The sequence below is a fragment of the Charadrius vociferus genome, unplaced genomic scaffold (assembly GCF_000708025.1).
Source record: "Charadrius vociferus isolate BGI_N301 unplaced genomic scaffold, ASM70802v2 scaffold162, whole genome shotgun sequence".
Lineage (NCBI taxonomy): Eukaryota > Metazoa > Chordata > Aves > Charadriiformes > Charadriidae > Charadrius > Charadrius vociferus.
The window spans coordinates 1082796-1100673 of NW_009647236.1; the positions used below are offsets into that span (position 1 = coordinate 1082796).

At 41.3% G+C, this 17878-nt stretch overlaps 1 protein-coding gene across 1 annotated transcript in view; it reads left to right on the forward strand.

Moving 5' to 3' along the window:
• The window catches only part of RABL3 (RAB, member of RAS oncogene family-like 3), a 12941-nt gene extending 4569 nt beyond the window's left edge, over positions 1 to 8372 (forward strand). Inside the window, exons 4-8 of the mRNA XM_009879940.1 lie at positions 1195 to 1309; positions 2818 to 2968; positions 3670 to 3741; positions 4906 to 4944; positions 7599 to 8372. Of these exons, the coding sequence (XP_009878242.1) occupies positions 1195 to 1309; positions 2818 to 2968; positions 3670 to 3741; positions 4906 to 4944; positions 7599 to 7664 (443 nt within the window). The 3' untranslated portion in view covers positions 7665 to 8372. The remainder of the gene's footprint in view (positions 1 to 1194; positions 1310 to 2817; positions 2969 to 3669; positions 3742 to 4905; positions 4945 to 7598) is intronic.
• The last annotated feature ends 9506 nt before the right edge of the window (positions 8373 to 17878 follow it).

The following is a 17878-nucleotide window of genomic DNA, read 5'->3' on the forward strand; positions in this document are numbered from 1 at the left end:
TCTGGAGGTGGAGAGTGTTTCTTGCAAATTATGCAGCAGTGCCGTAGGCCAAGTTATATTGTATCAGGCTTTTTCTCCCTACGCTGGGGGTGGACACGCAGTTGAGTTGCTTTTTTATGTTGTTCCTGAGATAAATGCTTTGAAATAGGGCTATGGTTGTGTTATGCTGGAAACTTTCATGCAAGAGTCTGTATACAGTTGTGTGGGGTAGTGAGGTAGTGAAGAATATTTGTGCAAATGTGGTTTGTTCATGGTGTGTACAGTGGGTCACACCTTTTGGAGTTAAGGTGAAAGATTAAATGAATACTTTTTTTCTACCTGTGGACTGTGAAGTGTGTTGAGAACGAATCCTGATGAAGATAAGGGGTATAATTCCATTTTGTAATGATGGTTTGAAGTTTGGAGGAAGTGGGAATATTCCACAGGTTGCAGAAGGTGTGAATAAATAGAAGAAATTTGCTAGCAGGAGCTGGTAATTGAGTTAGGAGCTATGGTTATCAGAAGTGGGTGTCTGTTAATAGCACCGCTAGGAAGTTTGGCTGGCTGTTTTTTTGTCTCAGAATTTATGTTTTGAAGGATCATGGTAGTGAAAAATGATAGCAGCTTAATCTTAAATACATGAAATCTTATTAATTCATTTTTCTACCAGCCATTTGATGGACTGTGAAAGTTTATCAGAGTCTATTTCCCCTTTGGATGCCTCCCCAAGTACATAGAATTAGTTCTTGAAAATGCCGGAAAGCAATAATACTTTCTAAACTCTGAAACAAAGAAACAGCCTTTAGATTTCTTAGATGGTGTGACAAAAAGATAGTTATGTTTACCAATTAGGCAAAACAGAGAAAGGCTAAATTCTCTGCTGCAGTAATGCAGACTTTCAGTATCATTAGGACTAGACAGAGCAGAATCAGGGAATGCCTGCAAGCCTCTTGCGGATTAAACCCTGAGGTGGCTCTTAGTTTCCTCCTTTCATGAGATTTTTCTCTTAGCTCTTATCCAATTCATGATAAGCAGCTTTAAAGAAAACTGTTGCATCCTGATATTTTCAGCTTTACGCATTCACTGTAACTGAACCGGTTATGCTTTCCTTTCTTCATTCTCCGATATGTGGGAGACTGCAGATGTCATTTTGGTAAGATAAGAAAAAAATATATATCATTAAATAGCATCTTGCTGCCTTCTCTTTTACTTTAGGGATAATTTTAGTGCATGACTTAACCAACAAGAAATCATCCCAGAATTTGTATCGCTGGTCTTTGGAAGCACTCAACAGAGATGTTGCTCCAACAGGAGTTCTTGTGACAAATGGGTGAGTGAAAAACATATGTGCAGGGTTAAGACACAATAATTCCAAGCTGTTATGGAAGTCTCTTTTCATCCCTAAGGCTACTTGAAGTCCACACAAAATTAGATGTGGCTAGACTTTTAAGAAAGAAAGAAAAAAACGGGAGGGATCAAAGAAAATAACTTTTCTTTTTGTTTTACACTGCCAATCAGACCATTCTGCCAGGAGATTCCAAAACTGTGTGGCAGAGACCTTGCTTTAAGGGAAAAGATGTTTACTGCGTCCTTCATTTGTCTGAGACCTCTGAGAGTGGGTCTGATACTGAAGACTTGTGTGTCTCTTCTGAGACGTGCAAAGCCCTTTTACAGGAAGTGTCACGTGGTGGCATGTCTGTGTTCCAAAAGGCTTTCCCTCCATGCACCAAAACCGAGGATGTTCCCTTTATTTTTTGTGTTGGGCAGTGGGGGAATTATTTCAGGAGTTTGGCTAAAAAAGAGCTTAGAAAACTTTGCTTAAACAGCATGTTCGTAATTAGCTTTCCAATATCTTGTCAATTGTTTCCTCCTGTGGCTCCGTACTCCTGTGAGACATGTAGTCAGAGAGGTTGTAAGATCATTCATCAACCTCACACATGATCAGGGAAGCAATAATAAGGGGTAGCTTTTTGTGGGAAGAATATCCATTGTTTTTCTGCCAGTGCTGCTGTGTAGGTGTTTCTGTAGAAACATGGGAGAAGGGAAAGACAGTTTGCACTATATAAACTGCAAATTTCTCCAGTTTTTCCAGATACAGGTTTTTCACAATCATTTTAATTTTTAGAAGCTTAACTCCTGTCAGGGACAGATGCGTAGCCACTAGCAATTGCGTAGTCAAGTTTTTGCTATTGGTTGTAAAATTACTGTCTAGAAAGCTTGGTTTAGGTAAAAATGAAAGACAAGTGATTATCTTAGCTGAGGAGAATGATTTGAGCTTGGATTTGTAATGACATTTAATTGCAATATTATTTATTTTATAAAGGCTATCTCTGATCATTAGTCATATCTGAATGAAACCTTGTTGGAATTCAGCTTATGGTGGCTACCTTTACTTGAATGTAGAAGAATTAGTAGCTTGACACCACACAATTGTTATTGCAGCCCTCTTTGATCTAAGGTGGAATGGGGTAGTGTTTCACAGTAGCAATTTATTTCATTGTCCGTCCTTAAGAAGTGTACTGTATGTAGGAACTTTAGATGTTCAGAGATGCCAGCGCCCCTGATCTGTATCTGGTGGCTGCATACACTTAGTGCAATACTGAAATTCTAGTTTCTTTACTCCTTTTGTTAGCATTTCTTCTACCGTTCATCTATGCAGAGAAGAAATCCAACTTGTGGTTTCTTTTCGCTTTCCTTTCGATTCCTGTGTAGTGACTCAGATGCAGAAGCCTGTTAATAAATGACCATTACTTGAAAGGACAGGGGAGCTGATGGCACCCCCGTGCCCGCTTACATGACCATCACTTCATTCAGGATTGTATTTGTTTTCCTCATCAGTGACTATGACCGTGAACAGTTTGCTGATAACCAGATTCCACTGCTGGTAATAGGAACTAAGCTGGATCAGATCCCAGAAACTAAGCGGAATGAAGTTTTGACCAGAACAGCTTTCTTGGCTGAGGATTTCAATGCTGAAGAGATAAATTTGGTTAGTATCCTTGTCACCAGTGTTGTTTTTCTTTTGTACGGGATTGAGTCTGATCTTTAGTAAGCAAAGATGTCATTACAAAAATTGGGCTTTTGGAGATTTTCTCAGTAAGTGAAACATCGGCAGTGCTGGAGTCATGCACATTTTGTTTGGCTGTCCTCCTTGATTGATGAAATGATCATCTTTGTTTCCCTATAGGGAGGTATAGGGGGTGTTAAGTAAGATCACCAAAGCTTAGAATTCATTGTTGGGAGTTAAATTTTCTCTTCCTTGTTCTTAGTTCTGACACAGACTATCTTTGAATGAAACGTCAAGGTCACTTTATTTATATATATATATGTATAATGTGCATATATATATGTATGAAATATACACGTGCTGTGTGAATGCTTGTATATACACACACATGCACAATCTCATGTGTAGGCTGTACAAATTATTAGAGGATGGTATAGCTGATGGCGGAAGCAAGACATGGAGCACACAGAGAAGTACTTAAAATTCTCCGGTTGATTCACAGAACAGAAGTTGGCCTTTTCTTTCAAATGACTGTGGAGCAGGAATCAGCAGATATACAATGTTTTCCCTAGCTGATTGCACGTGCATGTGTCAGGGGAAAGGGCATGTTGATTTCCATGTGTATGGCTTCCTTGCATTGATTTCCTTGTGCTTGGTTTGTTGCTGTCTTTTGTGTGTTCTAGGATTGTACCAATCCTCGTTACCTGGCTGCAGGTTCATCCAATGCTGTCAAACTCAGCAGGTTTTTTGATAAGGTAAGTCAAGTCAATTAAATTATGTTTTATTGTTCTATGTATTGAATGCCATCTGTGATTTGAACACAGAACAACAGTTAGCTGCTCCTTTTGATGTTCAGTTTTTTGAGTTGGTTCAAGCCAGGTGTGGGGAGGCCAAAGACTTGTTTGCTTTTTGGAAACCTCCAGAAAATAGCTGGTCTGGTTGAAAGTTTGATTCTTGATCTGCATAGAGCAATGAAAAAACTCACAAATGTGCAAAGACACTCTGCAAATGCTTTTGGAGTCCTTTGGCAGGTCAGAGGCTTTGCAGTGTGCTAAAGTAGCAATGTGGGGAGTAACAAGACTATGGTTAGCTCTGTTGCTCCTGCTTAAAGCAAACTTTAGGAATTAAGAAATTTGGCATGTTACTCTCCCTTCCTGCACAAGGGAGCATCAAGGCCTACTATGAAAATGACAGAAGGAATGCTCTGTTTTAAGCATCCGCTGGATAAAGAGATCATAGTGGAGCAGATCGTCTTCTGTTACAGATCATGCTTTAGAAGAAATTTGGCCTGAATTTTCTTTGGAGGAGGCTGTAGATTGTACAGGGTGATACAAACCACTTTTTCATTCTTAGATCGATGGTACTGCCTCCATAGGTATCCTTCACCACAGGCAATTTGTGCATCATTTTCAGAGAGTGAGTCAGGCTACCTCTTCTCAAGCTTAACCTACGGCCAGGGGCTACCCAGTACCACTGGAGTTGTTGTGCACCTGGAGAATGAGCTTTTCCTAGTGCGCAGAACTGCTGCGCCTGCAGAGACGGGTGAGAATAACTGATGCAGTAAGAAGACACCCAAACCACGCGCAAAACTGCTGCGCCTGCAGAGACGAGTGGGAATAACTGACTCTGATGCAGTAAGAAGACACCCAAACCAACACCTCCATTACTAAAGAGGGCTGATTAAATTAGGTGTGTAGAAGTTGAGGGCAGCACAGCTTTGTGGAGAATGGCTGGAGGTGGCAACTCCTTCTGTTTATTATAGAGCATTGCGCTTAAAGCAGTAGGCCTGGAGCAGGGGATGTGGGTTCAGACTTTGTCCCAGTTAGCCATCAGTTTCAGTGCTTACCTGTGAAATGTTGATTGGAATCTGAGGTTATGCATATGCTGTGCCAGCTAAGATCATTCTCCATTTTTCCCAGGTCATAGAGAAGAGGTACTTCTTAAGAGATGGCAATCAGGTTTGTAATTTTTCGTCCTTTTTTGTTTTGTTTCTCCCTGTGTAATGTGAACTGCTGACAGAGTCCTGTATAAAACATGGGCTTCATGTGACTTAAATGATAATCTGCGCTGGTAGTTGAGTTTTTAAATCTGTGGGAGCACAGCTGTTTTGGATAGACAGAAAAATGGCTGACTTGTCAGCTGAAGTATGGCTGTAATGATTGGCAGTGAAATAATTAGGTATGCTAACATAGTAGAAGTTATAAGAGTGAGGTAAAATGGGCAAATACTGTCTCTTTCAGATCTGTCAGCGTCAGGCTGCTTGGTTGCAGATTTAGGCCATTGATACAGTCCTGGAGGTCAAAAAAAAAAAAAAGGCTTTTATGCACTGCTGGAAATAGCATTTCATGTTTTGTACAGGTAGTTTTCATAGAACCAGTGGAGCCACGAGGAAAATGGCAGTATGATACCAGCTTGTAATTCATTCCTAAATGGCTGAATTAACTGTTTTCGGTACAGTTGGTGACGGACTAGAAAAACGACTCTTCTGCTTTGGGCAGGCCACTTCAACTTTTTATGCCCTCCACCTTCCCATGCGCAGTCTACCATGCAGGGAGTAGCGAGGTTCCACTTATCCTGTCTGTGAGGTGCTTGCAAATTACTGTGAATAGCACCACTGAAATACAATGGAATATATCGTTAGATGTAGCTACGCTGAAAGCCCCTTAGGGAGAGTAGGGAAAAAAAGTCGTCGCGAATTACAAAATGCTTACTTTCTTTCACTGTTTTTTAATGCCTTTCAGAAATAAATTTGCTTTTTCCTGTTTTGGTTCTGCATGATGCCTTTTTTCCTCCCTTCTCCCCTCCTCCCCGCATTCTAGTGAAAAGAAGTCTCCCTTTCATGGGAATAATAGCTTAATGCAGAAATCTGCTTGTGTGCTGGTTGTCTTTGACACATGATGTAAGATTTTTATTTTTCTTATTTTTAGTGGCTAGCCAGGGATTAATTTTATATTCCTTATGGCCGCGTGCCAAAGATTACAGCCTTCTGAGGGCTACTTTCATCTGCTTTACTGAAAACAGCTCAAAAGCTTAAAGCAAATCTTAGGTAGTGGACAACCATATTTAAAGAGACAAAATCCAAATTGGAACTGGAGATTTCATTATAATGTCTTAATATTATTGTTTGAAATTATCTACTTGACGTAAATCTTACAAATGTGTTTGTGGGTTTTCTACAATAGGTGTCTTCGATCACTCGTGTTTTGAGGTATTTCTATTATAGACTTTTTCAGGATGAAAAGAATGATAAGTTTCAAATTGTTTGTAGCTATGACTTTGATCAGATCTCTGATAAATAAATAATTGTTACTCTTAATTAGTAACTTTGGTATAAAAAATGCTAAAGCAGATAAGTTTTTAGCTATGGTGTCCTGCTACTTTTTAGTTAAAATGATTGCATTTTTCCTTTTTGAATTCCCAAAGCAAACCTTTGTGCAAAATCTGCCTGATTTTTCTGTTAGAGATGATTGCTTTTCAGAGATGAACAAAACAATTCCTGAATGACTACCTTGCATATCTGCTTGAGTTTTGGGCCTGAAAACCCTATCTAAATTTAAATTGTGGGGGGTTTGGTGGACTTTTATTTTGGGTATGCTCTTTAGCTTTCTCAGTTTACCAATGAAGTTTGTAACCTTAGCAATCTACCTTGTATTGTAAATTACGTTTTCGTCCCATGCTATCCATACATGCCCATGTTCTCCTGGCGTGATTTGTAGTGCTTGGTTGACATCTTCCATTTTAAAATACTCTATTTCCTGTGAGAGTGTGGAATTGCTTTGGGAGGGTGTGTTTACTGGGTCTGCTGTTACTGCTTGTATGTAGTTAGATATTTATAAGTTATTCTGGGCTGTCATCAAATAGTTTTATGATGCCAGCAATAAGACAGACATCTTATACAGTATTAGAAAGCAGTGCATCTCTTTCTTTTGTGGGATTCAGGGGTGCGTTGGATTGCAAATCTGTTTGAAATACCATTAAGCCAGAGAAGCTTCTGATGGTTTCAAGTAGATTTTCTTTGTAAGCACTCATTGTCACAGTGTAAGCAGTTTCTGCAGATTGGCTGCAAAAGCAGGAGTGCTAATCCTTTGCGTTGTTGCAGCCATTTTTATTCTGATAGTTTTCTTAAAGCTTTCAGCAATTGATAAAACAGCACTTTCAACTACCAGTGAAGTGCTGCTGTCTCAGGTTAGAGGCATAAAGTCTCAACAGCTGTTTAAGAGAACTTGGTAATACTATTTTATAGTTTTAAAAAGAAATGGAGGAAATTCTTGTATGCCTTTGAATCTGGGTGAAAATAGAGACTTTGAAATCTGTAATTAACTGGTTTAGGATTTGCCCAAGAAACTAAGGCTTTCATTGTAACCCTTGCCAAAAAAGCATGAAGGAGCTCTGTAGGACAAATGAGCCATACTCAAGTTTTGCGTCTTGTTTAATTGATGGTGCTCCTCTAGTAGCTCAGCAGTAGGCTGAAGCATTTTAGTCCTGATTCTGGAGACGACGCGGAAGAGGAAGTCATTATTGCAGTTGGCTTGGTAACAGGCACACAAATGTGGGCTAGAGGGAGCTCATGCTGATTCTGCCACGACGACCTACCTATCTTTTCTGTCTCTAGATTCCTGGCTTCTCTGAAAGGAAGAGGTTTGGAGGAGGAACACTGAAGAGCCTTCATTATGATTGAACAGTGAAGAAGTGGAAGATGACTTCTCCAATTTCCTGACAACATTCCCATTCCGACTGGGTGCATAAAGAGTAAAATGATATTGTGCTTTGGCCGGGTAGACTGCTGAAGCTACTTTTACTGGAAAAGACTTGGTGAAGAATTTCCAAAAATCTAATTTGAAACCTAGAGTGTTTTGTAGCATTGCAGACTGTCTGGATATGTGGGAACATTTGGGGAAAGCGTGCAGCAAATTGGATGCCTCTCACACTGCTGTGGGAAACTTTATCATACACAGCTTGTAGACATCTTTGTCTCCATTTTGGAAAACTTATGGACAGTCTTTGCAATGAATTACATTCATCTTACCTGTAAAGGAAAGATGACACTGAGTGGGCTTCTCATTTACAGTAAAGTGAACAAAACAAGTGAGCAAAATGTAAGGATGGGTAAGGAATGGTCTGGAAAATAATACAACGCCTTTGTTAAATGAATGGTGTTGTCTCACCTGGAACACACTGTTCAACCCTATTCAGAAGGGATAAAAGAAATAGGCAAGAGATGAAAAAAGATTTGAAGCCTTAAAAAGAAAATCATGAGTAGAAAATGTGGTATTGACTCTGCTGTTTAAATTAAAATTGTTTACTTTGGAGAGGACAAAGTGAATCAGGTACTCCTGTTTATCTTTTCATAATTGAGTGGGGTCTTGTTCTTGAATCAAAAGGCAGTGCGTTGAAAGCTGATGGGAAAAGTATGTTTTTGTACAATGCTTATTTGGAACAAATGTGACATGGTCTTACTGAGCCTTAGGGCTTAGTGGATTCAGAAAACATGAAATGTAAGAACATCCTCTGAATTAGAATGGATAGAAATTTAAAAGGAATATAAAGCCCTGTAAAAAGTAGGAACTGAACATGATTAGAAGGAAAGTTGTGATAGGGATGTTTCCTTTTCATATTTAGTAGTAAGGATAAAGCAGACTTGACCTGATCTGATCTATTGTCCAAACTTGTCTTCCTAAATAGCCCTAGCTTTGCACGGTTTCTCACCTCCCCAGAATTATAAGGAGTGGTAAAAGCCTGATTTATGGCAGTTTCTTCTTTCCCCTCCTTCCTCACAGTCACCTCTAATGGTTAAGCCTCTGGCAAAGGCTACCTAAGAGCTGGAGTTAGATATAAATACAGGTTAATAATACATCGGGATAGAAGAAAGTAAAATGCTGGTATGAAACTGACAGCGAGCAGAGTTCTGCAGTCTCCAGATTACATCTGCCTGCAGCTCTTCTCTAGCAACTGCTTGGAAATAAATGGAAAACTGCCTATTGCCACTAATCAGGCACAAAAATGACAGCTCAGTATGCCAGTCAAATTTATTAAAAAATATGGATACTTTGCTTTTCCTTAGGCCGTTTCCAGAAAGGTCTTGGAGCATTTGCAAACATGACTGCAGTAAGTTTTTAGATGCCTGTATGAAATTGGTTATTAATTTACATTTACTTTACGACCAAGGAAAATAAGGTACTGAAATATTCATAGCAGATAGCCCATGTCTGAGCTATGCGGCTCATGACAGCACCAATGTTTCGCTCCACTCCTTTGACAATGAAAGCTGGAATTATTTTTTTTCAAGGTCAGTAGCTGTCTTAGGGTAACCAGATCCACGCTCCCTCAGGTTACCAAGGAACTGCAGAGCATAGCAAGAAAGCCAGGGCTATTTCTTCCGTCACCCTATGGCTTCTTTAGGAGATTTGAAAGTGTTGTGGACTAAGGGATGCCGTTTAAGTACAAGAGGCTGCATGAAGCAACAGTTGCACAGGTCTTTGATTTGGAGTAAGCAACTCTCCAAAGTAAAGTAGCCCACTTCAATTAATGAAAAAAGGAACACTGCTCAGCATGCTGTAGGGTGGCCTAAGCCCTAGTTGCAGCTTACCTGTATTTGTGCTTTTTCCTCCTGAGGCTCCACAAAGAAGAAACAAAGTCTTCATATGAGAAATCTTGTGAAGGTCAGTTGATGCGCCAGGAGGAGGAGCGATGCATAGGTGCTGTGCATCAGTGGGACTGAAGGTTATGACAATCAAGATTCAGCAGAAAATTAGAAAGAGGTATTGTTGTGATAGGAGGGAGAGAGGATAAAGGGAATAGTATTGAGGAGAAGTAGAGCACATGGGCAAGCGATAGAAGGTTAGAAGATTGAGAAGGAAGTTTGCTTGAGGCTGTGGCTCCTGCTTTGGGCTCAGCTAAGTCTGCCTGGGCTCACTCATCCTGCTGTGCGCCATAAAACTCCTCCCAGGATATCTCCGTCCCCTCTTGAAATGACCTGCTCTGTGGTCTGACAAGTGACTTCGTGGTCAGTCTCACTGTCCTGTCTGCAAAGTGAAGGATTCTTCCCTGGAGGCATGGTTCTGATGCATCTGTTTATCAAATTGTAGTGCTTTCAGTACATTGGGAATTAAAGAGTTTACCTTTTTTAATTTTAGTCTGGATGTTTAACTTGAAGATGAATACCAGAGTTGTTCCAAGCTGTTTGTGTGGTCACGATATTTATTGTGATATCACCAACCTTAACTCTGTCCTTCAAAAACAAATCATTTAACCTTGTTAGTTTTAATGCACTGAAATCCTTTAGGTAGCTGTCATTTGGTTATAATTCTAAAGGGTAAAGGCTAAATTTCTGTGCTGTTCTCTGTCAGTAGTCCTGAAAAATGATTGCAGACCTATCTGACCAGGGTTTCGATGCTTTAGCATTTGTGGTTGCAGATTAGAATAGATTGCTGTGTAAAACACCTGTGTGGGCTTTTGTATGTATTTTTACCTACTTTTCTTCTAGTATTTCATCAGGGCTGACTTAAGGATATTAGCATATTCAAGTCATGTTTAAATATAATCCTAAAATTTCATGTTTTTTCCATACTTGGGGTTTGGATAATTGTACTATCCATGTTTTGTAGTTTTCACATTTACATGACTGGCACACGCTATAGCTCTCTTTAAATAGGTCCATGCCATTTTTGTTTGGAGTGGTAGCTTCTGTTTTCCTAAATGTAATACAGAGGCAGAATGGACTGGTAATTATAAATAAGACAATCCATGGGAACTGGCAGAAGCTGTTGCAGGCACCATGAGCCTGCTGACTAGTGTGGGATTAGGTGCATCTGTGTTTTAATCAGAGGCAGTGGCCCCATATGCAAGTGCCACCAGTTTAGCACTGTACCTTGGTTGTACCCATACTGTTGTTGTGTATAGAGCAAGAATATCTCACATCTGCTGTGGTATATATCAAATGTTCAGGATCCAGCAGGCAATGGAGAATGACCATCCCAGTTCTTCTTTTCATTGACTTTACCCTTACTCACTGCCCCATCCCTTCTGTGCTTCTGCTTTACTTCTATCTTAAAATGTCTGAACGTCAGTGTTAAATTGTCACTAAAGAAAAGCTGTGTTGATCTTTCTCCCAAATATTCATTGTCCAGCCAAACCCCTTTTGTTTTTTGGATCACAAGTTTGAGTGTAGTGGTTGGCTTACACCTGTGTTAATGTAGTGTCATGAATTCAACATCTTAGCTATTCTAATACAAATAGGTCTCCAGTACAGATTAAGTACCTTATTCGTTTAGATCTCAGCAGGTAACCACAATTAGGTATAATTTTTTCCTTTTAGGACAAGGTGATGTGTAATGGAGTTGTGTATGTTGATGACGTTACACTTCTTTTTAAAGGTAGTGCTGTCTTCTTGTCAGAACCAGGACTACATGAGCAGCTGGAGTCAGCTGCATTGCTGTTTGCACCTCACCTGTTTCTGCTGCCCAAAAAAGGTTCATCTCCAGTTTTGGGTCTGTGGCACCAGACACTTTCTCTGTGCCACACTTCACTCCTCCCTCTGTGTGTTTCACCTTTCCTTTCTCTGCTCCCTCCCACTTTCTCATGCCCTCTACGACCCTTCTGTCTGTCTTACCTTCTGTCTGTCTAACCTCTGTCCACACTTCCCCCCACTACCCCATCCCTCCAGATCTCTTTCTCCCAATTTCTATCCTCCCTTCTCTCCCCACATCCCACCTGTCTGACCCCTTCATGTCACTGGGGATCACAAAGACCACTCTCTGTGTGCTCCCTCCACTCTACCCTCCGGTTCCCCCTTTCTTCCTGTTTTTCTCTCCGTTTCTCTCTGCCATGCTTTGTCTGTCTTGCTGTACTATCTGATTTCTCTCTCTGTCCCTCCGTTCACCTCTCTCTGCATGTCTCTGTCTTTCTGTTTTCCTACATCTCTCCTTCTCCTTCTGTCTGTCTCTCTGGCATCTGTCACAGGCATGCACATTTCACATCAAAGCAGTTTTACCCAGTTCCTTTAAACCAGGGCTACTCAATCTCTCTGTGTTATTTCCCAGGCAGAAATACATACCCAGATGCTGTCTTCCAAAGGTGTCAGGAAAGATGGCTCATGCAGGTACATTTGAGACATCCCATGTGCACACAGGTGAAATATATAGCAAATAAACAATGAGCCTCCCCTCTTCCCAAAGGGCTCAGCAGAGCTTTCTGGTTGATTTATGACCAGTTTGATAACTGAGGGGATAGTCAGAAGCATCAATATGTCCTAAATAGGGAAAATCCCCCAAATCTGCCCCTCCTGATTTCCGTGCAAAAAAGTAGGAAACCCATGTGTACAGTAACCTTAAATTCTTGAGTATATGTTTTTGTTCTCGTAGCAACAGGATTGCCTGCTCCTTGCAGCAATCTTTAGCAAAGGTGCCACTGGCTTTAAGCACGTGAAACCTATCCAGTAATGGGGTTTTGGATGCAACCTTAATACAAATTTCATTCTTGATAAGAATATTTGCAGAGGCAGCTGCAATATGCTCCATTTATCACAAATGAGATACAAACTGTTGTGCTGTAGCCTGCAGTCAATAGATTTTTTTCATTGAGGTATACTGAAGTCGGCACTTGAATCCCCATTTCTGAGTTGATAAGGAGGTGACAGACTTTACTGATGGAAAGCCTGCTTCTGCTTTTCAGCAAAGGGAGCTTAATCCTTCTCTTTCTTTTGTCAGTCAGCTCTTCCCATTAGAAGTCATGTTTCTGTCTCACTTTCCTTACAAGGACGCCGGTTACTTTGATTCCTTTATAGGGTTGAGCATGTCTGTGGCTTAGTGCACCGGTTTTCTTTGACAAAAAGCCATTATCATTATTGATGAACCTGTCACTGGCTGGCAAGTTACCAGAAAGTGCTCAGAGGTAAAGCTTTCCTTAGGGTGTGCTTTGCTGCAGCACTGTGCGTTAGGTCCCCAGATAAGACACTGCTTTTGGAAAAAACACCAGGTAGGCATCAGGTGGAAGAGGGGAAGGAGAACAAAACCTGGACTATTATTCCTAGTATTATCCACTGCTGCTACTGTGGATTTATTCTAACATCTGATCAGCAAATGGGGATAATATGTTTCTTTATGGTACATGAGAACCCAATGAAGAAGTTAAGAAGAGTCTTCACCGCTAACTATGGGTGTATGAGCAGCATAAGGACTTTCCAGTTGTGCAAGCAAAGCTGCAATAAATTGTGATTCTCGGAACCCAAGTCTAAAAGGATCTTGAAATTAGAAGTGGTTCTCTAACAGCGAGAGTGATGATGCCTGAAGCAGTTAATGGAAAAAAGCAGATTTGTCATTGTTTGGGGTTTGCCAGGGTAAAATTAGTAGTTTTCTGAAAGATGTGCTTTAACACAGCTTTGAGGAAAAGCACCCCATTATGTTTGTATGGAAGTTGGTTTAGATGATCAGAGCTATCTGTGGCAGCAAAGAGACTGTGAAATCTAGCTTGGGCAGTTCCACTGCTTAGCCAACCCCTGCTGCAAATCCTGTTAAATACAAAAATGTGTTTTCTTCTTCCTGGTTTGCCGTTATATCACTGAGGCACAGCTTGTCAACTGATAAGTTTGGGCTTATCAGTGCACAGAAACTCTGGTTCCGTACCTACTGAAATTGCACAGGGTAGTTCCTTCTCAGCATACCACCATGGACTTCCTTCAAAAAGATGTCGAGTACGAGACAAGCTCATAAATAAAAACACACACTCTTTCTTGACTCGATCAACCAAATGAAAGTCTGGGCTGCATGGGCAATCCAACTCGAAGTTCAGTTGTTTCTTTTGACTTGGAGAAGGAACATGACGTGAAATAGCATGTGCTTAACCCGTGCACATCTACGTTCCCTTTGACCTGAAAGTTAACGTTTACAAAGTGGAAAAGCACTGCTGGCTTTGGGTTAAAGATTTATTAAAGGACAAGGAGGCCCAGTCGCTTTGACGACTAGGACTACATTCAGAGGTTTTATCTTGCTGTCTCCGACCATCCTGTCTTCCTGAGGCTTGTTCTGCTGTGACTTACGTGGGTGTGATGGGCTGTCATCCCTGATGAATAAAAGGTCAGATCACAAAATTCAGTAACTGCCCAAAATTAACACCCTCCTTAGTCGCTGCACCACAGCGAGGAAAGACAGAACAGGGCAAGGTGACTAAATTTTGTCCTGACTGAAGGCAGAAGCATCACCACAAGGTGAGCAGGTGGCTTCTCCAGCCTCTATTCATGCAGCATCTGCTTTTTGGCAACAAGGAGTATGTGCTTTCCACTGGAGACAACTTTTATGACCTTTCCTGCACAAATAAATGATAATAATTAACCTGTCTGGCATCTGCTGCTGAATGGTCCCAGAAAAATGACAAGGACGTATTTCATAAGAGCCACTTGACAAAAAAGTACATGTTATTAAAAAGAGCCTTTTTTGCCGCAAAGCTGTTGGCAGTGATAAAAAAGTATAAATATTACTGCTTCATTTTCTTATATTATGATGAAATGTTCAAAAAAGAGATTAAATCCAGTGGTACTAAGTAGTACACCAGTAGAAGAAGAAGACAGCTGCTCTGGAGAGCTCCTGTCCCACTTGGCAGTGTGTAAAGGGTTAACAAGCAGAGAAGAAATGCATATTGGGGAAGCTGAGGTCGTGGAGACATATTAATAACTATGTACATCAATGAATGCATTTTTGCTGGACAAAGACAGGCAGGAGAAGAGATTGGTCCTTGTAGAAACAAGACCAGTGGAAAGCAGTGGACCACTGCAGCAGCAGGTCCATGGCCACATCAGAAAGGATCTGTCTCTCTCAGTTGCCTCTCACATATGTGGTGCACGCATGCCGAACCTGGCAGTTTACCCGAGCAAAATTCCCAGACATTTCAAATCATTCATTCCCGGGTGACATCTGTTGTGGTTCTGACTATTCTGTGACATCCAGTTGAAAATGTCACCCCAGCTTTCTGGCAGGGCTTGTTGCCTTCACCGATGACAAAACCCATCCGTGCTGCTCTGTGCTGCTGCGCCAATGTGTGGCTGGTTCCTTCTGTTCATGCTGGTCCCCTTTTCCGAGCCTTGTGAACACATTCGGTCAACACACACCGGACAGATGAGCTTCACTTTTGGGACTGGACAACCACTCGCTACAAGAAGTGATGGTGAGCCGTGGTCCAGTAATTGTACTCATCACAGCAGACTACCGTCCATGCTGGGAAGCACTGTGCTAAGCGCTGAGTAGAAATTTATGAAGGCCCTGCTCCGGAAAGCATATATCTTAACAAACAAGGATTAAGGTAAAGGGACAGGGAAGAATATACAGCCTTGTCTCTGTCTCTTGGCATGAAGTACACGTTGCATAGGAAAATGCTCATGGAGAGCACAGGGAAGCAAAGGGACTACGGTGCCTTGTCTCTCCTTCCCTTTTCTCCCAGGTCATTCTCCCACTGCCTGAGCTTTTAAATGATTTGGCAGAAAACGAAAGGCCTTTTAATGCACATGTGACGAAGTTGTGGTTTTTTGAGCCCCCTTTGCCTATTGGATCAAGTACAAGCTGCCTCATCTTCTATTTTAAAAGTTTTTTCCAATTCTCCTCATCTTTCATTCACCACTGAGGTGTTGAACACCAGATGCCATTTTCAAGCTGTTAAATTTTCAAGCAAACCCCTTGGCACTTTCTCTCACTCTGACTCTCTCCCTTAGATGAGCTCTTTGCACATCTCCGTCATGATGCCTGTGAGAACAGTGCATGTCTAGTAAGGTGCTGGTACCACAGAGGTGCATATATACACCATGTGATAGCCAATACTTTTCCATTGATGTATCTCTCCTGGGTCTTGTCATGTATTTCAGCTGAAATCTCTTTGGGGTAAAGGCCACGTGCAGCCATGCACTGGACAGATGTCATAAACGCAGAAAGATAGCTGAGAAGACACTGAATGCTTTTAATGCTCGTTCTTCCACGCTTAATTCATTGTGTTTATGAATCATGTTTATGTGATAGCAATTCATTGTGTTTCTGAATCATATTTATGTGATAACAGACAGTTGTTAAAATATTAATGAAGTACATCTATACTTAATGTTTTATAAGATCTATACTTAAGAGCTGCTGCAACTAACTAAAGGGGTTGTTTAAGCTAAATCACAGAATCACTGAGGCTGGAAGTGACCTCTGGAGATCATCTAGTACAACTCCCCTCTCCAAGCAGGGTCAGCTGGAGCAGGTTGTCCAGGACCATGTCCAGTTCTGTTTCAAATATCTTCACAGATGGAGAATACAGAGCCTCTCCAGGCAAATCTATTCCAGTGTTTGATCACCACTTAATATTCACATTTAAGGGCAAAAAGGAGGATCTGGAGAACTTAATGTTCACATTTAGGGGCAAAAAGGAAAATCCACAGAACTATCAGGCCAGTCAGTCTCACCTCCATGCTTGAGAAGGAGTGCTCCATCCCTCCAAGGGATCTCCCATCATTTCAGGGCAACTAATCCTGGAAACCATTTCCAGACACATCAAGGACATGAAGATGATTGGGAGTAGTCATCATGGATTTATGATTTCACTCTTAAATGGGATGGGCTAGGTCAGGAACACCACCAAGTGTTAAGAAATCTTCTTTTCTGCACTTTGGAGGTCAATAAATCAAAAAAGCCAACAGTGTCAGTTCAACAGTCTATCATTAAATACTGTTTTTCCCTCTATGGAATGGAAAAGCAAGGTTAGACAGCCTAATAAACTTTAAAATATTTACATGGCCGTAAAGTGAGTAAAGAGATCGTACCTCGTCTTCCCTTTAAAGAAGGAAAAGAGCAAGCAGGGAGTAGGTCTACCCATAATGAAAAAGCAACACCTTTATTTTCACCTCTCCCACAAGAAAAGAGAGCAGGGCCTGTAAAAAGGTGTGAGCAAGGTGAAATGTAGGTTCTCAAAGGGGAATGTAAGCTAAAGTCTGACGTTACCTCTCCTGCTGCATTGCTCAGGGGAAGGGGATCTGGGAAACTCCCGAAACATTGCAACTTCAGTTTCCAAAAATGTAGTCAAACATATAATTCTTCACTGTCAGAAAACAAGTGAGATGAACTCTTCACTCTTAAATATTGTCTGGTAGGAAAGGAGTCTCAAGAGTAGGTGGCAGGTGCTGGGTACTTTATTTCTTTGGCAATGATGAATCACTGCTCAGAGTGAACTAACATATTCGCAGTCTCTGCCTTGAGCTGGAGAATTCCTCACTGCTGGCGCAACTTTTTTGAGGGAAAGCTGGCAGAGGCCAGGTTATGGAGAAAGCCTTCCTGGGCAAATGGTAAGACAGCAAGCAGTAACGGAGACCTAAAGATGACTTATAACTTGGAGATTAGTCAGTCTATATTCTTCTAGAGGCTTACGCAAGGGAGTCCAGGTCTACAGCTGAAGACTTTCAGGTATTGCTGTAATAAAATGATGGAAGTTCCCAGTTTTACTCATCCTCAGCCCACCTACATTGTAATGGGGCTAAATTTTGATCTGGTTTAGAGCAAAGATCAGTGAGGCACTGATACCTAGTATTGTACAGCCAGGTTAGCTGAGTCTGTTCCTGGTGACTGTGCAATAAAACTATTAGCTTCATGAAACCAGAGGAGCTTGGCTCAGCCCCTGCACTGTCCCTAAGCTGGAGCCATTGCAGGCAGTGGGTCGAGGTGGCTCTCAAGCAGGCCGAAAGTCCCCATAGAGTTTAGGAAAGGATGGGGCACTTGCTTTCTTAAGTCATCTCTCCACAACACTCTTGCTTGTTGGTTGTGAGGCATCAGCTCCAGCCAGTGCCACCAATAAACAAGCCTTGTTACCATTTCCAAGAAATTCCCCAAACACTCCATGTCTCCAGGGCTATATCTGTGCTTGCTTTGTTGCTGTTTGCTCAGT